The 25,259-nt window shown below is 36.3% G+C and overlaps 1 protein-coding gene across 2 annotated transcripts in view; it reads right to left on the bottom strand.

Annotated features, from left to right (window-relative positions):
* Positions 1–25,259, bottom strand: part of GLRA3 (glycine receptor alpha 3) — an 86,794-nt gene that overhangs the window by 30,613 nt on the left and 30,922 nt on the right. For both annotated transcript variants that reach the window (XM_068681247.1, XM_068681246.1), the window contains exons 4-5: positions 10,051–10,274; positions 7,392–7,474 (exon numbers count right to left, since the gene is read on the bottom strand). In XM_068681247.1, coding sequence (XP_068537348.1) covers positions 7,392–7,474; positions 10,051–10,274 — 307 coding nt within the window. The remainder of the gene's footprint in view (positions 1–7,391; positions 7,475–10,050; positions 10,275–25,259) is intronic.

A 25,259-nucleotide genomic window follows, 5' to 3' on the forward strand; every position in this document is an offset into this window, starting at 1 on the left:
CCTCCCTCCCTCCCTCCCTCCCTCCCTCCCTCCCTCCTTCCCTCCCTCCCTCCCTCCCTCCCTCCCTCCCTTCCTTCCTTCCTTCCTTCCTTCCTTCCTTCCTTCCTTCCTTCCTTCCTTCCTTCCTTCCTTCCTTCCTCCCTCCCTCCCTTCCTCCCTTCCTCCCTTCCTCCCTTCCTCCCTTCCTCCCTTCCTCCCTTCCTCCCTTCCTTCCTATTATTAATCTTAAAAATACTTTTGCATCCATCCAATTGAATGTATAGGAACAAAACCCACCTTAATGTTCAATTCAACCTTCATCAATAGAACTATACAGCTCTAAAGAACTTTTTAGAATCAAACTATTTATGTCAGCTGTATACATGTATGCTGAGAGTACAAAGATTTTATTTTAACTAATTCAATATCAGGGCATTAAAAGCCTATAGTCTCATAAACAAGTCAGTGGACATCCAAGTTTGTCTTGAAGAATTATTGAGATGTCATGAAAGTATTAACATGTATTCTCCAGGCCATTCAAGGACTGTTCCAGTATGGAAAAATAAGGCTTGTTATACAAGACAAGTAAGTCCTCTGAGTACTCAAGTACTCTACATCTTTGAACTAGAACTGTCTCGGTAATTCCAAGAGACCTCCTTTTTCATTCTGCTGACAGATTCTTATTTGCTAAATTCTTTCATTTTAACCACCTTTAGAGTACTATTCCAAGCCATGAAGAATATAATTTTTGAGGAAACCTCTGATCCATCTGAATACCAATATACCTTGTGCTTTTCTTACACATTCTGTTCTACTCCAGAAAGGCTTTGCTTCTCTTGCTGCTCTTTAAAATACCTACAGCTGCATCAAAACCTAGCTCTTTTCCTCTTGCTCAGTAAACAAACACATGAATGGCATGAAACAGCCAAACTGAGTATCTAGTATCTAGCATTTTTGTACAAGAGTTTGGTCTGACTCGAGGTTTCATTTTTATGTTTCTCTTATCTGAATCTTATTTGTTTAAAATTATGTGTTTAAATTCCATTCTCGTTTTTTAATGTTTGGTAAGTACAGGTCAAAGACTAACATTGGATTTATTCAGCAAACAGAGCAGTTATGTGGGCATCCAGCTGAGGAAAGACATACAATCACGTTGACTGGAGTACTTTCAAAGCTTTTCTATTAGGCATCCCAGCAGAGTGTCTCTAGGACAGGCTGCCTGTGGATGCAAAGAACATGGCAGAGAATTGTGGCCTAAATTCTAAGCAACATATCATGAGGAGGATTTGACAGGACTAATGAGTCTGGCTGCAGCTTGGGGTTAGAATAAATTCTTCTAAAATACATTACCCACTAAGAATATTAGCTTCAGAAATCAGTTGTGTTACATTTATTGACTAAATTTATGCTCAAGCACCAAGAAAGCAGGATTTTATTCTATGTACAGAAGTACAGTATAAAGCTGCTTTCCAAAGGGACTGCCCCTTGCATTGCCCTCTAAGTGAGGGATCTGGAGCACAAGTCTTATGAGAAGCAGCTGAGGGAGCTGGGGCTGTTTAGTCTGGAGAAGAGGAGGCTCAGGAGAGACCTCTTTGCATTCTACAGCTTCCTGAAGGGAGGTTGTGATGAGGAGGGTTTCAGCCTCTTCTCTCAGATAACTAAAGATAGGACTCAAGGAAATGGCCACAAGTTGCACCTGGGGAGATTTAGATTAGATATCAGGAAAAACATTTTCTCTCAAAGAGTGGTCAGGCACTGGAATGGCCTGACCAAGACAGTGGTGGAGTCACCATCCCTCACGATGTTCAAGAAGCACCTGGACAAGGTGCTATGAAGTATGATTTAGTAGCTTAATGGGTAGTATTGGTGATAGGAGGACGGTTGGACTAGATGATCTTGCAGGTCCTTTCCAAACTTGTGTTTCTGTTTCTGTGTTTCTAAATCACTCTGATGGATCTCTCCCTTTAGAGTGACAGGTTTATCCTTAGCCTTTTGGAGAAGAGCAGCGTTTCGGGTCCAGACCCCTCCTACCTCCCTCAAATCTAACATATGCTGGTGCCTATAGATTTTCAGGTGTCACTTTTATATTAATTTCCCTGGGTTCAGCAGCAGTTGTACAGTTGTTACTGCCCTTTCATCCTATGTCAGCTGGGAACTGAGGAGCACATTCCTTTGTATTTGTGTGTGAGGTCTCACTTCAGTTAAGTCAAGTGCTTGAGTCACCCTTCTGTAGAGTAGAAACTAAAGGATGAGTTGTTGACAGCTTTATTGCTACTGAAATGGGAAGGAGAGAAGCGATATGGTTTCTACACTCAGGTATAGGCAAGCATTGACCTAGTGTGTCCATAATTACTCTAACTCAGGTACACACCCTAGATTCCCTGGCAGATGAGAAATACAGTCCAGGTCTGTTACCCATCTTCTGTGCTCTTTTGGGAAGGGAACAATATGTGCATCATTTCCCATGATGCAGATCTGCCACTTGCCTGACTACAGATCTTTTCATTTCAACAATCTCTGTCCCTCCAATTTAGAGACTGGGAGAAAAGAAACTGTACTGTTCAGGTAATAGCATTATGTAGTACAGAGTGAATTTCCTCTAAAATCCAAAAGACTGGGAGATAATTGCTTAGAAAGACAAAAAGCCACCATAAATCAAAACAAACAAACAAACAAACAAACAAAAAACAGGAGCGGGGGGTGGGGGGTGGGGGGAGAGACCATGCTTCTATATATTAAAATTAAAAGAGACAAAGCATCCAAACAAAATGATGAAGTAATCAGGAGCTTTTTCCCTTATGTATGCTGCTGTTTTTCATAGTATTTTTCTTCCTTTGTGATTGATTTAGTCTTTTAATAGTACTATTGTTTGAAAATTTAGGAATATTGAATTTCAGATAAAGTTGTAATTGTAATACAATATATATATAATTGTAATATATGAATAAATGAATGCTATAAGATAAAAACAAAACCTAAAAAGGGACAGAGAACAAGCTCTAGCACATGAAAGAAAAACATTTATTTCCTGGGAGATAGGTCACAGAAATAAATATGTATCTAGTTGACATTTCTTTGTATCTTATTCAAGCAGAATAAAACTAAAATTATCTCACATGCCTATAGGCTGCCCCAGCATAAACCATAGAAATGTAGAGGGGATTATTTCATATCCGCATTTTCATTTGCTTCTTTTCAAAGATACAAAAGCAGATCATTTCAGTTTCTCAGAAATCATTTGGTAAAATAAATCCTATTGAAATAGAAGACATTTACACTTAAATACTGTTCACCCACTTCATGATGTAAATGAAGGGGCAAATACAGCTGCAAATATTGACCTTGGAAAAACCATTATGAGAGCTAGTTAAAATTAAAAATATCATTTGTAGAAAAAAGCTATACGTGAATTTTCCACTTAGGGCTTTCTGTGCTGGAGCAACAGTATCAGTATTGATGGAAAGTATCTAGTACTGAACAAAATTTTATAGCAGAAGTAAAACCTATGATTTGTCATTTACAAGTAGTGGTCAGCCTTTCTTTGCAACCTTGAATGGTGGTAAGATGACAAAGTAAAGGTAAGTGATTTGTTAGAAACAATCCAATTTGCTTTATGTCACACGCAGGAGCATGACTTGTAAGACCAGACAGTTTAAAGAAACTCTGAAATTACATGTAATATGCATTATAAATTCATAATTTTACCAAATCCTGCCCAATGTGGCACACATTGGAAAATACAGTAACAATGTTCACTTTCAAAAGAAACATCTGGAAGCATGACTGTTTTGCTCCTGCTACTATTTTAGTTTTTGCAAAACAGCTTGATGATCAGATCATTCACTCCAGACAAGAGAAGTGTGTTCTCGGTTTTAAAACCCACATCTTCTACTTCCCTGGACAGGGCATTAGCCAGGGCATTTGTTTCATCTCCCTGTTTAAGTTGTCTCACTCTGCACCAAAGAATGTAGGACAGAGCCACAGGAGAGTATGCCACTGTGAAATCTAGAAAGAAGTCTAGAAATCTAGAATGAGAAATTTTTGGATGGCTTTACACTCTCAGGGTTATTTCAGTTCTTTCCTCAGGAGATTTGATATGAAGCATGAGAAATTGCTATACGCACACATCTTCCCAATTTCTTCTTACTCTTTTAAAGAGGATTGGATGCTTGTTCTTAGCCAAGTGCTCTGGAATGTGGGTGTTCATTTCATCCTTTTATAAGTTTTGGAAATTAGTCAGAGTTCAGATTCAAGTTTAGCATTTTTTAACCTAGCTACTCTCCTGCCCAGCATGAAGATATTTTTTGTAACTCCTCCAAGGTATTTGGTTCCCTTCCTGTACTTCCTATACAGGGAAACCATCTGGGGGTAGATGACTTCCTGCTCTTGAAAGTCTTGGAGCTTTTAAGATGTGTCATTGTATCTGCTTTCTTTGGATCTGTACCACATCTCTCAGTTTCAGGGAACTGTTGTCTTGTTCTTGCAATCCTAACAGGTTATTCTGCTAGCAGATACATAGGTATAGCCAGAGCTCCTACATGCTGCAAATTTTTCTGCAACAGGCTAGTTAATTTGTTCATAGTCCCTATTGTTCAATGTCTGGAGTTACAGGTAACAGGACAAGATAATATGAAGTTTTATTACTTACAACTTCCTTTTGATATCATATTTGAGCTTTCTCTGAAACTGGAAGATTTGGAATATCTCAAAACGAAGCATATATCCATGTTTTGTTCAGCCCTTCTTTTGTATACACTGTCTCTCTGCACTATCTGAATGTGCAGCAGGGAATTTACTCTTACTGAACTAGATGATGAAAAACAAGACTTCGGTAAAAAATGTTCTCCTGGAAAACACCGTAGAACATCTACAGTGCTATTCAACTAATCAGTATTGCTTCTCTGTGGTACAGTTTGTGGGAATTATGAGCTCTTGCAACGTTTCTATAAAGGAAAACAAATGCCTGTTTGATCAAGAATGCTCAGTTGTTATACAACCTGTATTCACATGGACTGAAAGAAGGGAGTACAGCTGAGTTTTATGAAGTTGTTAAAGTAACAATTTTTTAAACACATTTTAAATATATATATATATATATATATATATTTCTTCTTCAAATACTCTGATACCTTCTGTTTGAAGCATAATTATATGGAGTGATTATACCTGTCATTTCTGTGTACTCTCATACAACCACCTCATATTAAACTCTTATTTAGTCACATTATTAGTATTAGAACTAGCAGCTTGGACAGACTGTAGAGTTTTGCTTAAAAGCTGAATATATAATATTGCCCAAAGTTCCTAGACATCTGCAGCAAATAACCATTGCTCAATTGTTGTCAAGAAAATTTCTGCTGTCAGATCAGCCATTGTCCTCATATTGAAAGCCTGCTTTGTAATATTACCATCTGTCTATTGTAATGAAAGAGAGAGCTGACTCTCATACCCACCCTGCAATTTTTTGTAAAAGCATACTATTACCCATACAGCAAACAGTTCTGACATATTGACTGATAAACTGATAAATAATTGCTTCCCACTTCATTTAGATACTACTGTGTTCCAACTAAAAAAAAAAAAAAGGAAAAAAGCAAGACATACTTTAATCAAATTATGTATGTTGTGTTTTTGTTCTCTCTCTATATAACAATAAATGTTATAATGTATTCCAAATAATCCAGTATGTTCTTTCCATATGCAGAAAATTCTTTTCCAAAATACTTTACTTATTGGTCCTAAAACTATAAAACTAGATCTCACATTACAATGGGTCCTTAATATTTACCTGTTCTTCCTCCTGTCATTTATTTTCACAAACTCCAGATTGATAGAATATTTCAAAGAATGCTATGTTATGTTATGTTATGTTATGTTATGTTATGTTATGTTATGTTATGTTATGTTATGTTATGTTATGTTATTTTTGTTCTTTACACCATTGGGAGGATCATTCTGTTAGGAACCTCTTCAAAACTCCTGTCATTTTAGGGGAAAAGGCATTTCATATCACAAGGAAAATAAAAAGTTAATGCATATCTGTACCTTCCTCCTTATACCTCCTTTTAGCTCAGATCCTAGCATCAGCCAGAACATTTGACTTTGTCTTTTTTCTGTGCATGTGTGACTTGAAATGGCATAGCTGCTGTACATTTTTCATCCTGTTTTCTTTTCTAAGCGAAATAAGTAAGTTATAAGTAAAATATATGAGGGATTGAATTATCAAATACTAATTTTTTTTTTCACATAAAAAGTGTCATTATTAATTGTAAGATAATTCTGCAAAACCGGTCTTCTCTAATCTGTTTGTTTTACCTTCCCTTTGGTCTCCTCAGGGTATTTGTATATAATGCAAAACAGGGCTTTATGAAGAGATTGTTTAAAACACATGGAGTTATATACATATAGTTATATACATATATTTTTTTCCTCGAAATTCTAGTGAACCACCTGGTTTAGGCAAACCATCAGTCCTTCCATGTGCTAGACCACTAAGTCTTCTGTGTTTTGTTTGGTATTTTCAGTGTTAATCTAACTGTGCTACTACATACCACTTTAAGTCCCAGAAGTCTTCTGAAGCTTCTAGGAGTTTTTCCAGTTCTATGGCTGGTGGTGATACCATGCTCACTTTTGATCCCTAGGTGGAATAAGAATAAGTATGGACTTATTCTTCCTCTTATCCCAAGGGCACTGCAGCCCTTCCCAAGATCTTCCACTGATCTAAGTTGCTGCTCCAACTGAGGAGTTGAAGGTTGTGTAAATGGCATACCCTATGCAGGTGTATACCCATATATATATACCATTGCATGTATATTTATATAAAACTGTAGAAAGTGCACATATGGTGTTCTATAGTTCTCCCTTGCAGTAAACTCCCTAATCCCTTCTAGGTTGATCAGGTAAAAATTACCTAGCTATAGTATGTAGACATGTTGAAGAAGTGGGGTAGGAATCTAAAGAGCAGGGACTCAATGTAGATTACTATTTCCACTTTTTAACTACACCAAGTTATTATGAATTTCAGGATATTCACGTAAATCACATGAAACACTTCCTTAAATTACTCTCATGTTTTCTTTATGCTTTCCCATATTACTGTCTGTGTGTGTATGTGAACACAAGGGAGACTTCATGGTGAATCACAATATGTATAAATGTTGCATAAATGTAAATTCTGGCACTGGGTACTTTACTAGTACCATTAAATTTACGTGAAACTGACAATTGTTAATAGAAGTAAGGATGAAAGAATCTCTTCTCTTGTAAATTATCCATATATCACAGATTAAAACAGGTGATTCTGTTTTGAAAGGTTTTCTCCTTTCACCACTACAAGGAGTCTTTCTACCCCCTGCATAGTTGTAGTAAGTTCTAGAAAAGTATTTATAGGATAGTACATTACTCAAACTTACAGCTTTCCAGCTGCATTATACATGTTTGCACATCCATTGGAAAATTTTTGAGATCCATTGGACAGGACAGTATTAAAGTCAATCTGAAAAAAAAAAGAAAAAAGAAAAAGAAAACAACCAAAAATATATTAAAAATATACCACAAAGATGCCATAGAATTGCACAGGAAGACTGCATCAGTGCTTCAAAACATGGGAAGTCATTAGAAATAGAAGAAAACAGTCTTTCATTAGAAAGCTCTCAAAAGGGATTTATATTAGCTGAACAAATTTTACTGTCTTAATCTAGCATGACAACAAAGCAGAAGAAAACAGAAAGACAGAACTTGTTACAGGCCTTCAGAAAAGCACTAGCCAGTACGGTTGCCTAACTTAGGTCTAGAGGAATGCAACAGCAGCATGCTTTTTTGGTGCTACCATAGAATTATTGCATTGTTACAGTGTTTCAAATCCTTTGCATAAAATTTACCCAGATTTTCAAGAATTTTATAACAGATCTCAGCTACAAATCATGCTGGTAAATAATTTATATGTTATTGTCCCAAAATAAGGTGCTTAAATTGTCAACACAAAGGCTTAAGATAACATTTTATGATATTGGTGGTAGACTGAAATATGCCTGTAATTTTGAAACATAGCTGTTTCATGTTAGCCATGACATTTTCTGTGAAATACTTTACAATCTATAGAAAAAAATATGTATTTTTACATATTATATCAACAAAATAAATTATTTTTAGAGTGGTAATTCTCAGAGGAATGCGAAAGAAGAACATGTGAGGTAAAGTCATGTGCCTCACTGGGCACATCTAAGTAGCCATTCAGGGTCATGACTGTACCTTTCCTCTAGCCAGAGAATGGCTTGCAGGAAAATTTTTCCCCACATTCATTTATCAGTACAGTAGGCAGTATACTCCCTGGGGGACTTGATGGCAATATTCTAATTCTTTTCTCTTAAACCTGAATGGCCTGATTTTGGCATTGAGATCTAGATGGAAGTGGGCATTAGGTGGCAAGTATAGCTGTACATTTCTCTCTCACTGCATTTTTTTCCTTCTCTGAAGCTTTTTCTGTTTCTTTATTGCTATAACTTTTGTTCATCCTGCCAGTGACAGAGCTAGAGGAGGAGAGTCAGAGGAGAGAACTCAAACCCTGACCTTATTTTCATACTGTTAAAAAAAAGTTCTAAATATAGAATCAGACAGGTAAGCTACTGACACAGCAAGCCATTTCAGAGAAGAGGAACCTTGGCTCTGTACGAGAAAAACAAAACAAAACAAAACAAAACAAAAACAGATTTAGGAATCTTTAGTTTTCTTGTCTTTCAATATCAGCTCTTTAGGAATTATCGTGTCTCCCCTAATCAAAAGCTTAATTGGCTCAAATTCGTATAACAACTCAACTAGATGTGGATTGTATAATTCTGGAATAATTTTGTATAACACCTGCTTCAGGAACTGCAATAGTTCTTAATTAAATCATAGCAATATAAACATTCTGTCTCCACAAGAACCTGGCATCTGCTAGCCTCACAGTCAATGATTGCTTTTATAATTTTAATATTATAATGGTTTTGTCCCCATTTCATGAGACTGTGAACTTGATCAGAATTCTATTGAAGTTGCTATCCAAACTTGCTTCAGTTGAGTGTTTGTGTCTGTAGGGAGTAGGACAAGGAGGAAAAGCCTTGCCACTGATAAATTTATGCAAGTCACAAACATTTTTTTGTCCTGTTGTACAAATTGTTTTGCAGACTCCTGATGTCTCTTCAAAAAAGTTCAGTTACCCATTGCTGCAGTATCATAAATCATAACAAATTGCTAAGTGGAAGAGAGAGATATTTATTTCAAAAATTGTAACGTTTTGTTCAAGTTGGTCACTGTATTAATGCAAAATCTGTATCATGACTATAGGCATCAGTATACCTATATTGAAAGCATCTTTAATTAGATTATATTTTTGAAGTTATTTGTAAGAATGATGTTAAAACTTTTACAGCCTACTGATATCTATATTAATAAAAAGAAAGTGGGAAGAAAAGAACAACTGTTTTTTTTGTGTCAATACTTAGATGTGATTGCTGCTTACAGCTTCTCAAAACTTTTCACTTTCCTCTCTACCTCCAGAAGCAAGTGACTTATTATTTAAATCTCATACTTCCTCAAACAGGTCATGTTTCCATGTTAGTGTGCAATTGCAATATCCAAAAAGGTGAAAACTGGATTGTATTCTTATGACATTCAAAAGTACAGCATATTAAACTCATACACAGGCCAGGTCAATTATTATAATCTAGGTATATTTGCTCTGTGCAAGTGTCCAAGTTCTGTATCTGTGTACTTTAAAATGGGAATGATAATTTTCTTATTTATTGATAATTTTCTTATTTATATGATAATTTTTATTTTTTTTACTCTTATTTTACTATGTACATACCTAGTGAGGGATCACTTTGGCATTTAAAAAAATTAGTAATGATGATGAAATTCAGTATTCAAAATTCACATTTACTTTAGTAATAGTTCTGTGTGCCTAGAAACTGAAAATATCTGTTAACAATTCTAAGATACACTTCTGAGCTTCTACCTCAAAACAAAACAAAACAAAACAAAACAAACAAACAAAAAAAAACACTTGATTAGAGACTCATAGAGACTCACCTGATAGAATAAAGTACATTTCCATTTTTGAAAATTCTCAGCAACTTATTATCTGTTGTAACTTCATGAAAGTTGGCACCTTTTTCATTAGCAAAGAACAAATCAGGTTTCCAAATTGAATCCAACATGGATGGATCTAAGTCTAAAGAGTCATCTGGATATTCACTGTACGCAAGACGTGGATCATTCCAATTCTGGCGGAGAAAGATGTTCACTCGGTAATCCTGAAAGAGAAAACACGCAAAGCTTTATCAAGCATAGGGATTTAGCTTTTATTTCATTTCTTAGCCATGTAATCCCCTGTCCATCTGTGTATGACAAAAGAATTACTTAGCTGAATGTCAGCATGATACCTATTTGTATTAGTGAGGGCACAATGTATAAGAATAATTTCAGGGCAATTGAAAAAATCCCAAGATAAGGAAATCCAACCTCTGCATACAGTACATATAGCTCCATATAACTCTATTCCTACAGTAGCATGGTCTTGAGATAGAAATCAGAGAAACATACGGAGTTTTATGGCGTTACCTTTTTCTGCTCTACTTCCCTCTCTGAGGCAGTGAAAGTCTGTCCTACTGTAAGGGAACCTCAGTTCACTTATTTCTTCTCTCTCTAATCCTTACATATTTTAGACATACCACTTAGTCTTTCTGTGCTTTAGTTCCCTATTGAAAAATTCTTTCTTTTGCCATACAGCTGTATGAGAAGGAAACACATGTTCCTCCTCTGTTTGAATGTGGTACAGATTTTGTAACTGCTTCTGATACTTAGCTTAGGTACCAGAGTAGTCACCTTTATTGCCATAGTCAATCCTATTTTAATTAAGGGTGTTTTATTGAAAAGATGAGCAGAGTGCTCTAAACTTCTGGAAATCACAGGGATTTCACATCTCTGGAAATCACATCTCTGGAAATCACATCTCTGTCAGAAATGAAGTATTTCTGTCTGGACACATTATTAAAAATTTACCATTCCAAAAGATGAAAATATTTGTTTTGGAGAAAATGAATATTAGCATAAAATTAAATTACATCAAGAACAGACAGAATTGAGATGCTATGCATAAGATCCTATGCTTTAATGGTCATACTATGATTTTCCTCCTTTGCACAACTGCATTAGTGAAATTAGATGAAAATAAAATATAAACTAAGACCTTGTTAGATGCAGAGGGGAAGTTTATTAACTTGTATTGTATGTGTTTGAAAATCAACCATGAACAAGGGCACATATTTGTAGGTTATACACATGAGCAGAGTGATAGCCCTCAATGGTTAGATTTCTCCCTTTCTAGGTTTCTACGTCTGTTGCTATCAGTTCCATTTTACATAATGCTGGAAGAGCTTTTTGCGCAGAATGGAGTGCTTTGGAATTTACTTGTTACACTAAGTGCTGAATTTCATCTTCAGTACCAAAATTATGACAAATATAACAGGCAGAGCTGTTCACCTGCAGTCAAAGGAGGGCAGAATGCAAAGGAACTGCTAAAGGCATGGGGGAGCAGGAATGAGTTAAATGATTTAAATAGATGTTACAAGGGAGAAGAATCAATATCAGGAAAAATAAGACCCAGGGGAATCTTTGCCTAAAAATGCTTTGAAGAAAACTTAAAGGAAGCATAATTTTGTAACCATAGCATGCTATTTTTTTTATTGGATTTGTGGATCACCCCACAGGGAATGAGACTGTTTGGTCAAATGGTTGTGTGTGTGTTTGCAACAGGCTAATTACAAGCCCTTAGCAAATTTTCCATTTATGATTCTGTTCTTGATGTAATATTGTGGTAAGAAAAAAAAAAAAAAAAGAGAGAGAGAGAGAGAGGCCAGATTAATTCCATCACTTGCATATAAAATGCAAAACAAAGCAGAAAATTGGTTATTTTCTGAAACAGGAGTGCTACTCTCTTCAGTATAGTACTGAACTTGTCGCCACCATGGGAGAGTGAAAACATATTACCTTTTTTATTTTGCAGTTTCTAATATGAGCTTTTCTTGTGTAATGTATGGTCTCCTGGCTTGAAGGACAATTTTGCTTTTTGTTATACTGATACGAAGGTGGTACAATATGGGGATCTGATGGATACAGGTTTTTTGTTATACTTGTTTTCTCTCTTAAGCTTACTTTCTCCTTCCTAGTAATGTACATGGCAAGCTAGTATATTACAGGATACATTAGCTGTTTTAATTCTTACTGGTGAGATTTTGTAAAGTTGCTATACTAGTTTCTGAAATGCATGCAACTTGTCATGCATTTTATTGTTGCTTTGATTAGTAGAATTAGACAGGGTGCCTTGTGGTGTATTAGGACTATGTGGTAATAGCATCTTTCCATTTTAAATTTGTTAACCAGCCACAAGCACTGTGGCTGCACCTTAGGTAACCTAATTACTTTGGGTAAATTGTTAGAGTTTCCTCATTTTTCCTTTGCATACCTGAAAATTTCAGACTGGACCAAAAGCCTATTCAGGTAATGATTTCAATATGTCTTTGATGAAATTTCTCAAGTATGGAAACTCAAGCATTAGATTTAAGTAAACCTCTCAAATCAGTATGTTATTTTGCATGTGGGTTACCACTTTCACTGCAAAATTGGAGAAGATCTCACTGACATCTGAGAAATGTAAATATAGCATGTATTAAATCTGAAGGATCTCCCTGTCTTTTCTCCTGCTTAATCGTTGAAATTCTGTGATTAACAAGATTATTTATGGTGCAGCCTCATCTGTAGTCATGTTGAAAAAAAAAAAAAAAAAAAAAAAAAGTAAGAGAAAGTAAGAGAATGTTAAGAGAATAATGATATAAGACTGGACTGGATAGCCAGTTCATTGAGAGGAGACAGGAAAGTTTGATTTCTTTAACCTGGCAATGTAAAGACAAACAGAGGACTCACTTGCCATCCATAAATATATTGAAGGGTAAATACTAGAGGGGGAAATCAGTTTGAATATAAGGGCAAGAACATCCTTTACAATAAATACATTTAGAATGGACTGAAATGGCTCACACTTTATCTTATCATGCTAATAAACATTGGCGATCTTTTCACTGACATGATTTATTATTGCAAATAACCTTCCCTATGTTTCTTAGGTCTTTCCATTATTACAGGTCTGAACTGCAGCAAGGCTAGTAACAATCTATGGTTGTATGGCAGTTCAATTAGTGAGTGAAAAAAAATGCAACAGACTCCATGCTCCACCACTAACTGTAACCCATTAATCTGTCAGAGATTTACTATAGCAGCTAAAGAGAAATTAACTGTGATTTAAATTGATCGCTGAGTACTTAACTTTAATTGACATGTCAAATCTGTGTCAGAGTAACAAGATCTGACTAATGCCAAACATCCCTGAGAACATGCTTTTCTGTACTGAATAGCTGCAGGGCATTCATTACAAGAAGCAATGTAGATATGCTGTTGATTATGATAAAGGGTTTGTCTGACTCACTGAATCTTCTTGATGATTGGTCCTGGAATAATTCCATGGTAGAAACTCTTTTTCCAGAATTGAATTTGGGATTGGATAAAACAAAGCATGATGTTACTGCTTTTACCATAGAGAACCCAGAGTCAGTCTGGGAGTACTGGGGTACTTCCTCACTTTCTTAATAAGAAGCAGCTTGGTGAAATTTCCAGCACTGTAGGATTTCTCCCTCAGAATGAAATATCTTCATCAATGGGCCTTAGAAGGAAGTCTTCCTCTTGCAGTTTTTCTTTCTAAGCCTGTGACTCTTCTGATTTTGCTATATAAGGAGAAATATGCAACTCCTTAAGCAAAGAGATGCAGAGCTTTTCTGTCTAGTCCTCCCCCAAGGTAGGTGGTTAAGCAATTTGTTGGCAATTTGAGTCCTTGCAGGCTGAGGATGAGCAGTAAGGCCTATCTGTTCTTGGATAAAAACTCTAATCCTATGGTTGTTTGAAAATGGTGGGTGCTCTTACCCCCTTCATTAAGTAGGACAGGCCAGATGGTTTGGGGATTTGGGTGAGGGCTAACTTGCCTCTGATTTCAGGAAGCTTTAGGAAATTATTTGAGCTATTCAAAGAAGATTGATGGTGGATTTTGGATGAAGAGCTATCTCTATCTCCATCCATAGGTGTATAAAAGCAGATTTTAAGCTGTTCTTTAAAAAATTTTATTTTAAAAGAAGTGTTATACTCTTACTGGGTTTTCTTTTCTTACACTCAAAACTAAGTGCTGGGTGTCCTGTGAATCATTTTCTTAAAGTTTTGTTAATTTGGTCTAATTTATTTGCAAAATTTTCCTCCAATAATGGCCCAGCAGCACTCTAATTAAGTCAATAGAACTAAAACTCATTTGCTAAAGAACTAAATGAAACTATGACTTTGAAATTACTACCTACAGTATCAGAGCTCTCAGATTCCCCTTCAAAAATAAAGTTTAGACTTCAGTGAATAAGTATGTACACTACTAGTGCACCAAATGCTCTTTCTAGTTTTGTCACCTGCTTTCACAGTCTTAGATTCTAAAGTGATATGAGTTCAGCTAATGCATGGGACAGATGAATGTAGCTTGTTTGTTTTTCTGCTGGTTTGAATATCTCATTCATCATCATGGCTCTTGGTTTGGAATATAAGAACTGTTCTGTCAGTACTTTAGTTCAGTCTTTTCCTTACTGAAAGTATAGATCATTTACAGCATGATTATTAATAGAGCTTTCAATCTTTGTCATTCAACCCACAGATTAAAAAGAAGTAGTTTCTGTAAGGAATCCTTGATTATTAGCATTTAACTTCCTTCTATTTACTATAAAACATTCAAGATCTATTGAATTCAACAGTGTTCCACAAAATCTACTTATTTTCCATAGGTTTTATGATGGAAACATTACAAAATGGACAGCTTTAGTTAACTTTGTTTGTTTGCCTGTTTTTGTTTGTTTGTTTGTTTGTTTTGGTTTATTATCAGTAGCAATGGACAGATTTAAGTTTATATTCTCATAAATAATTGTCATATCAAAAGTCAAAACATCTAGGTTGTTTACTTTAAAAAAAAAATCTAATACAGTACTAAACTGCTATGTAATAATCTTGGTCAGACCTCCTATTGTGTCTTCAACTCTTAATGGAAGTTGTGTGTTCCCAACTCCTAATGCATTACACTAAAACCACATTTTGCAACTTTTCAGTGTAACTGGGGTTTTAAGCTACAGCTCAGGGTTTTTTAAAATGTTTACACTTTCAAGCAGCTGTATAAGGGGTTAGATGAAAATGGACATGCCAATTACATGAACAAACATCATGGTCTAAAACTCTGTCTTTGTTGATCTTTGCCATATTCACGGTTTAAAATATATATATATATTTTTTTTTCTTCTGCAAATGATGTGTCCCTGAGGATGCTTTTGCTCCATCACCAGAAGGTAGAATCATAGAATCATAGAATATCCTGAGTTGGAAGGGACCCTTAAGGATCATCAAGTCCAACTCTTGACACCGCACAGGTCTACCCAAAAGTTCAGACCATGTGACTAAGTGCACAGTCCAATCTCTTCTTAAATTCAGACAGGCTCGGTGCAGTGACCACTTCCCTGGGGAGCCTGTTCCAGTGTGCAACCACCCTCTCTGTGAAGAACCCCCTCCTGATGTCAAGCCTAAATTTCCCCTGCCTCAGCTTAACCCCATTCCCGCGGGTCCTGTCACTGGTGTTAATGGAGAAAAGGTCTCCTGCCTCTCGACACCCCCTTACGAGGAAGTTGTAGACTGCGATGAGGTCTCCCCTCAGCCTCCTCTTCTCCAGGCTGAACAGGCCCAGTGCCCTCAGCCGTTCCTCGTATGTCTTCCCCTCCAGGCCTTTCACCATCTTCGTAGCCCTCCTCTGGACACTCTCCAACAGTTTCATGTCCTTTTTATACTGTGGTGCCCAGAACTGCACACAGTACTCGAGGTGAGGCCGCACCAGCGCAGAGTAGAGCGGGACAATCACCTCCCTTGACCTACTAGCGATGCCGTGCTTGATGCACCCCAGGACACGGTTGGCCCTCCAGGCTGCCAGGGCACACTGCTGGCTCATATTCAACTTGCTGTCTACCACGACCCCCAGATCCCTCTCTTCTAGGCTGCTCTCCAGCGTCTCATCGCCCAGTCTGTACGTGCAGCCGGGGTTTCCCCGTCCCAGGTGCAGGACCCGGCACTTGCTTTTATTGAACTTCATGCGGTTGGTGATCGCCCATCTCTCCAACCTATCCAGATCCCTCTGCAAGGCCTTTCCACCCTCAACAGAGTCCACAACTCCTCCAAGTTTGGTGTCATCAGCAAACTTGCTCAAAATACCTTCTATTCCTACATCCAGATCGTTTATAAAAATATTGAAAAGTTCCGGCCCTAAAATGGAGCCTTGAGGGACCCCACTGGTGACCGCCCGCCAGCCTGACGCAGCCCCATTCACCATAACCCTTTGGGCCCTGCCCATTAGCCAATTGCTCACCCATCGTATGATGTTTTTATTTAGCTGTATGGTGGACATTTTGTCCAGTAGGATCCTATGGGAAACCGTGTCAAAAGCCTTGCTGAAGTCCAAAAAAATCACATCAGCTGGTTTCCCTTGGTCCACCATACGGGTGATCTTATCATAAAAGGTATTTTATTTCCATGTTAAAAGTTGAGTTTTACTGAGATTATTCATTTGCCAATGACTTTTTGGTGCTACATATTCTGTGTTGTTATTAATTTATATTATACATTAGCACTTAGAATATGACTGGTTTCAATGGCTGAATGAATAAAAGTAGAAATCTTCACTGAAAATATGTATTTATAATCATCCTGTTTTTAACCTCCCCAGGGAAATAAAAAGGACCAAAGAGTAATTTGGGAATTCCATACTAAATTTCCCCTCAGTCTTCCAACTGTTGGGAGCTAAATATGACATTGTCTAGAGTAAGGTAAATAGGGCAAAATAAAATGTAAAGCTGAACTAGCTCAAGTCCAGAAGCTTAACTACAGATACATATCTCTAACTTTAAACAAAATTTGTTAGATATGTGTCATCTTTAAATGTATTGATAGGCATGATGTGCACCAAGAATTCTGTCAGGAAAATCATGTTGTTTTAGAAGTTCTACACTGATGTTGTAGCAACACATAAATGTTAATGTGGAGTTGTACTAGTACTGGGGAGAAAGGGAACAATCTGTTTGTCTACACAAAGACATCTAATAGTATTTGAAAACCCCTAAGATATTCCCCTTTTTATCTGCTGGTTCAGAAATACGCATGTCTTCTGTAATCCTATGGTATGTCCACCTGTCCTAGGGACTTACAGGGATTATTAAGGCCATTTCAAAAATCACTAAATGCACTTAGGCCACTAAATCGAACATGAAAAGTCACGAACTGCCATCAGTATCCATTTACTAATCTGCTCCTATAATGAAGAAATTACCTTTGCAAAAAAAGTGTGAGTGGGTCTAGATAAGTAGCAAGGGAGAAGGATAAGGTATTGAAAGAGTAGACTCACTGCTGATGAGGCATGTCAAGTTCACAGGCTTCCACCAATTCCATTGAAGGGGAAGAAAGTGGAGGAGAACCATTGACGAGCCAATCCTAATCATATTTTCATAGATCTCAAATACCCTCAGATATGAACAGTCATACCAGAACAGTCACCGACAAAAATCTGAAACATTTTGCTTCTGTTTTGCTAACCTAAATTTATGTGTTTAGTTTTATGAAGCTGAACTTCATAACATTGTACTGCCTAGAAATTTGAAAATTTTGGTATTCCATCCCCTCAATCCTACTAAGTCAAGTAGCTGAATCCTCATTCAATTTAAATCTCTAAGAGGAAATAGAGCAACTGAAAAGGAGATTGTGAGAGATCCCACATATTGTAGCATGCAATCTTTATAATTGAAAGCATTCTAGAAATCTTCTTCTTTAACTAAGCCTGTTATGCCAATGAATTAGCTTTCATATGTTTCTATAAGATTCCTTTTGGAAATCTAATAAAAATAAATTTGCTCACTAGAAGATCAGACAATAATGTAAATGCTTGTTTTCTTAAGCAAGGGAATAAACTGAGATTTGCTAGAAGTGCTTTTGAGCGTTACTGTTCTGTCATTTAAAAAGGTAAAGAAATATGGTGAATACACACTTTTTCCAAGTGATGTGTATTCAGTACATTTGTTTTTAATTCACCTTCAATATCTTCTTGATTGTGATTGTGATTGTGTATTTGATCAATATCTGTTCACACCGGCTCACAGTCTCTGACAGGAATTGCCCTGAGGAGGCAGTCAGCTATTTTTTATTTATTTTTTTTGTTGTTGGGGGGAAGATTGGGATTAAATTTGCCCTTAGGGTTTGATAACATTTTGTCGGTGCTTGCCAGTTAGGAACTTTCTAAACTGTGAAGAAGGCTACAGCTGTGGAGAGCTAAATCCTGTTGGCTTCCATGTGTTGAAAGCATTGGATGAAGGAGTTGAAAAAGGTAAATCCTCTGCAAGCTGGAGCAGTAGAGGCAAAGGAACAAAGACTGCGAGGTAGGATTAGCTGCAGTCTGGAGAGATGGAGTAAACTGGGAATCCCTAGATTCCTATCTAGAGACACACATCTTATGAATCCAGATGGAAGGTGGCCCTTCCTGTGCAAAATAGTTAACTAGATGAAGGGACAATGGAAACTATTTTGGGAACAAGAGAAGATATAACCCCCACCATCTGTGCTGTATGAGGTGAATGGGACTGTTAGGACTACATGATAAGTGAGACAAATTCTGAAGTCATAAGGATTATTTTACACTGTTAAGTAAACCAAACTGTCTCAGAGAGGCTGAGTTTAGTATTGCATAAATTGGCAATAGAATTTAGGAGGATCAAAAAAAAAAAAAGATCTAGCATCATAGTTGCAATGCCAATAACGACACAGGGAGGGGCATGTCAGTAAAATATGCATATCAACCCAAATCTTGCTGTGATCATATTGGCACTTAGAGAAAATTGGTCTGGATCACATTTTTATAGCACCTCTTGTTCTGCCAACTGTTAATGACAACGACATGTGGTAGCACACTATTTGGAAAAGAAGAAAAGTCATAAAGACTATGTAGAAAACATTCCTACAAGTTTGTTGAATACATTGTATTACTTTACTGTTGAATTGTAAAGTATTATAAAATGGTTTGAACTTTTTGGGATATTATTTAGACTACATTTTTGCAAGGTGGGTATGATATATATAAAAACATCTTGAGTGCACAGCTTTTTCATGCTGAGTGATTACTTTGGCTATTGTAATTCAAAATTCACACCCAGAGTGAATGAAGTGCCAAGTATTCAAAATAAAATGAATATGTGAGAGTGGAACTGAATTTTTAAATGATGCCAGAATAATTCAAACTTATTCATGGAAAAAAATTTCAAAGATAATTCTTCATGTAAAGTGTTTACACTGGAGAGCTTTTCCAGCACATACATACTACTTAAGACTAGAAATTAGGAAAATATGGCAATTTGAAAATCCCTTATTTTCTTTAAGTTCATTTTAAAGTAATTTTAAAGTTAATATAGCTTTTGTTTCTGTAAACTAAGTGTTAGTAAATTGCAGGCTCATGCAAAAAATGAGGGAGAAGCTTTTATTAGGATACTAATACAAAGGGATTTATGGACTTAACTCCTATTAGAGTTAATGGGAGGTAAAGGCAAAATCTGCATATATCATGATAAGATTGATTTCCATTACCAAAATACACATTGTGAGGCATCGAGTCATTTATAGTCAAGATGCTTGAAAAATGTTTTATTTTGGCCTGGTCTCTCACTACCTTTTTTGTTTGTTTGTTTGTTTGTTTTTTGTAGTAGTCTTTACATTTCTATGTGTCCTTACAAATCAAACAAATGTCATGAGTGTTAAACAAACATAACCTTGGTGGAATTAATTGTCTTGTACTATTGCAACAAAATAACTTTATAAACAGCTTACCTCATCCAGCATGAGTGGAGCTATGTAGGGATGCCTTAATCTTATTTTTACAGGTCCTGAGTTTTCCACAGCAGTAACTGAGATTAGTTATCTTCACAGCTTTGTCTGGATAATGTAATTACTACATGCAGGATATGGACTTTTTGCAGCAGCTAGCCTAACAGCTACTATTCAAACAGATTGAAATGACAATTATAGAAATATAAAAGAAAGGAAGAAAATATTGAAGGGGATGGAGTAATGCTTTCACAGTGCAGTAGTGCTGCTAAAGTCATAGTTTTTCCTTTAAGTAAAAAGAGCAATCAGAGAAAAGAGACTAAAAGGAAGCAAGCATAGGTTAAGAGGTAACAGGAGCTATGAACTTTTCTCCAGCATTTCTAGAACAAAATCAGATGGATTCAGGTAAACATGGGATCTAAAAAGCTAAGTCTCCCTTGACGTGAGGAGATAGAGATTCTGGAGGAACCTTTCATGACGGTTGGGATGTGAAAAAGCCTTTTGGGTTTTAGACAGCATTTGAACAGATGAATGGGATTATAAAGCTAAATTGTCTGCAGCAGCAAGGGCCTGCACTGCTGATCCAAGTGATCCCTTCCAGTCCTTTGTTCCTACTAACTGCAGTACGTGTCTATAGGAAAACAGAAAATTTGATCTTTCTGCATTATACAAAGTGTTCTGTAAAACTGAACATTTGTTCAAATGGATCAGAGAGAATGAGCAATGTATTTCTGTGGTATGTCTGGAAGAGCTGATTATAATACCTATCTTGGTAAATATTTATCTATTTTAGATAAAACAGACCAATTACAGGAGAGATTTGAAGAGCCGGAACATGATTTTCCTATGCTTGGAGTACTAAGGCCACTGCAGGCCTAGGTTCAGTCTCTTCTGCAAGTTAAGTAAAAATAGGTGAAGCTAGTTTTCGTTATTGTAAACAAGGACTTAAGAAAACATGGCTCAGTGTACAAGTGTAAGGCTATCACTGCTGCCAATTCCCGACACATGTGAAACAAACTGTGGCTGACTCATTCTAACACATTTAGAGATCTGGTGTATGAAGTTGGTATAGATGGTTGTACACACAATTTGAATTTCTCCAAGGACTAAGAAGTCAAAGCAGTAGATATTGTGTGCATCTGGTGGTAGCTGATGAGAGATGTGAAATTTGTGGATGCTGAACTCAAATGAGTGAATACAAATGCTCGGTTTTCAGCACTAGCTACAGGTAGTGGATTATTGTTGAGGTTTTGTGTGACAACTAGGACTATAAAATACTAGTTGTTTTTCATGAAGAATCTTGGGGGTTTTATTCAGTGTTCAACATTCTGCTGGTGCTGTTGTTAGTTAATGTAAACATTTGTTTTTTGATTTATGTATCGGCAAAGAATGCCAATGTTCAAGTATCATGTTTTAGTCTTATGTCAAACTGAATGAAAAAAACCTGCTTGTCAGTGCTTACTTCTTAAAAAATCTTTATGATGCAGTTCTCTTCAAATAATTTCACTTATGTGTGTGGAACTACAAATTCAGGCACCATAAAAATAGGATCAGCAAAGAGCAGTCTGCTTTGAAATGAGAAAATCTTTTGTAAGTCTCCACCTGCAGCTTCAATATATGAGCTCAGAGTGCCTGTCTTCTACATATATCAGAGTCTGTAGAAACACAGTTCTTGCATGTTGGGAAACATGAAATATTACCTCTTTGTTGACATTAATACAGTTCTGTCTGGAATCCTTAACCATACCACACAGGTCTGAAATTGGTTATAAGTCACTCTTATGGATGGGTATTAAGATTCAGATGATCTGTTTATATCAGTAGGGAAAGTTAAATGAAACCAGCAGTATTTATTTCTGACTCATATTTATTCTCTTTATTTCATTAAGATCCCATTGAATTTCAATTCCAAGTTCCACAAAACATTACAGAACTTGGCTGGTCTCAGCCGCCAATCCTTGGGATAAATACAAAACCTACTCCAATTCATCTTCTTCCAGGATAATGTAGAAACAAATTGTATGTGGGTCACAACCATAAAAATGAATCCAGCTTAATCAAATCAAAACAACTGAAATGGCAATCTTAGTATTTAATTGTGGAAACCTTCTGGTATATTATGCTTCTAAATTCTGTTTCTAAGGTATCTGTTTTCACTGAAGTACTGTGCCTTTATTCTCCTTGTGCCCATTACATGACTGCTGTCAGTCCAAATACTTGTTTGAACTTATGCTTCATTGTAGATACTTTTTTATGATATTTTCACAGCTATGTCTTATTCATGCACAGAATATAATTGTTTTCAGTTCTTGCATCATTTGTAAATTTCCATTAGTACTGAAGATGCACACTAGCAACTGAATTGGGTCCTCTATGGTAGTACGTTCATCTAAAGCCATCAAAAATGTACATGGCATTTTCAATCTACTTTACAGTATCATTTATTCTAGACTGTAAATTCACAGTCGCTATAGAGATGCTAAGTTCATGAAATTACTTTGTTTCTTAAGGAAATTTCACTTCCTCATAAACCGCTGAAAGATTATTGAGAAAGGGCAGGTTTTGAGACCTGAAAACAAGGCCTTGCTGTTTTCCACTATTTTCTAAGAGAAATGAACTATGCTGTTAGGTACAATTGCAATTCATCTCCAGAGCATTCAGCAGAATGTGGCTTCAGGATGTTATCTGAAATAAACCCATCACTTGGACTTGGGTTGGTTTGCTGCTGTTGTATGGTGACAAACAACTTAACTGACAGTTGATCTCTACAAAGGCAAGATTATATATTTTTTACTGACATGTCTCTTCATAGTTTACATTTCTGTTTTCCTGTACATCCATGTTGAATAGACTGGTTTTCAAAAAATGTGAAATGTGTGGAAATCATCTCTGTAACTTAATCTGTTTTTCAAATAACACGTTTGCACTCTGCTAGCCAAGGAATGAACACTTCTTCTCCCTAATAACTCCCTGAAAATTTTCTTTTGAAAACAGTTTAAAAGCCATTGGCTTGAGGGTTTAGGGAAAGAAGTCTGCCACCAACTTCTGCAAAGACCATAAATTCCAGCAAAAACAAAGCTTCTGGCCCTTTTTAGAAATCAATTCAATCAACCATTTTTGCTAGTTCAAACATATACCAAACCAAACAATCAATGATATTTTCTTCAGAGAAAAGTCCATCTGCTGCTCAGATTCCTGGAATTTAGTTCTGGAATGATCCAACACAAATTCTGTCTATTATTTTTCTACTGAATCATTTATAAATCTTCAAAGGAAGAAAAAAGTAAAAAAATGACATTTCCTTTATTTTTTCAGTCATAAAAGGAGCTGAAAAGGCTGGAGTTATTTTCTGAGGAAAAAAATTACAGATGCCAGGAATAGAGGAGTATATACAGGAGTATAGTTATTTCATAACAGAGCAAAAAAACATTAGGAAAAGGTATGGAATAGAACATTCTTATAACCTTCCCAGAGGTCAGGAAATAAAACACAGTACAACTATTTCTCCTCATTTCCAAAAGTTTGGGTAAGGATGATTTTCAGTATTTGTACAGAACCAGATTTTTCCAGATTTGGAATTTCACCTATTGGTACCTGATAACCTGTGTGTGCAGTATCATCTGTACCGGCCCTTTTTGTGTAGCCGTAACCAACCCATCCTACTGCTGCACCATCTATGTCAGTTTATATAAGTGAATCAGATACTGGACCCTCATATTTGTATGCACAGCTCCAACTGGTCTTGTTGTTAATAAACTAGTCCTGTATCACTGCATACTGTTTTTCCATTTTCAGTCACCATGCACCTTTGATACCATAATCTAATAGATAAGCCTCAACCCAACTTTTTGCCCTACACTGCGAGTTAGGAAGCACATCCAGGGTTGCAAAATATGCCTTTTTTGTTGCTCTTGTTGTTGGTTTTTGTTTATTTGTTTTGTTTCATTTAGTTCCTGGAACTTCAAATGTTTTGTAGCCAAGAAGCCTGTGGGATAAGTAGCATATTCAACCCCTCTTTCAGGCACAATACTATAGTTACATTTTATAGAATTTCCATAGATTATGGAAAATGTTCGCTGAACCCAGGGACAGCAGATATGATGCCATCTGGTTGGAATGCAGGTTCAGCAAGGGGATTTGCATGCATTAATCTGGTCATGTAATAAACTGGACAGCTGCAGACCTGGCAGAACTTGAAAGATGTCAGGTTCTCCTGACTCCATGACCTAGGCTCAGAATCCTAGAAGAAAGTTCATGATAAAAGGAAGAATGCTAAGTAACTCACCTTCAGTCCATACAAGAACAATCTTGATTCAAGTCAACAATCATTGCCTTGATAGAAGGGAGTTAACCATCAAATATGGTGAAAAATAAGTTTTTGTTTTTGTTGTTGTGTTTGTTTTTCAAAAGTGTGAGGTAATTTTTATTACATGTTCACTCATCTGCAATAAAAATTGTACAAAGTAGATTCTTCTGCCAATCACTTCAGTATTAACACATTACTATATTCATTACACAGAAACTTTCAATATATTTTCACCAAAGAAAGGCATATATTTCAACATATTTGAGATAATAAACTAAGTTATTTATTTTAGAAAAAGTATTTGGTAAAACATCATCATTAAGCTTTGCAATGTATCCAAGTGAACATGTTTCAAGTATTCTGTTTAAAGATGACCTAGAACAGGTACAATAGAATATAAAGAGAAATGCTCACTTGATGAAAGATTAAGAAATTCAAGAGCTGTGACTCATGAAGGGAGTGATCATAATGGCTTAAAAATAGGTTAATTTTAGTTGAAGGTATGCTTTATTTGTAGATGTAAAATAATCTCATTATTACTTGAAGAACAGAAAGATATGTCACCTGCTTCTTGACAACATTCAGGATAACACAGGTCTTTTCAGGCTGAGTCAAGAATACCCATCAGCAGAAATGTGGCAGAAACAGATAACATATGCTTTTTAACATACTAATTGTCTGCACTGATGTCATTTGCCATTAGGTGTCTCAGTGTGTCTCTTTCAATTCAATTTTAGAACATGCCTCCTACTAAGCATGTTAACATATACTTATTAAATATTGCTGTACTGCTGCATTAGGATCAATGTGTTGCTGACTTTAAACCTTAGAAAAACTTAAGGAATTTGGTCAGTCATATTTACTAGAATCAAAGCAGGCTTTTTTTTATGTGCTACTATCTGTCCCAAAGCCTAACTTAGTGTTCTTTAGTCATTGCTTCCTGTATTCAGTATTTTGTCTCTGA

This window comes from Anas acuta, chromosome 4 (assembly GCF_963932015.1).
Source record: "Anas acuta chromosome 4, bAnaAcu1.1, whole genome shotgun sequence".
NCBI lineage: Eukaryota > Metazoa > Chordata > Aves > Anseriformes > Anatidae > Anas > Anas acuta.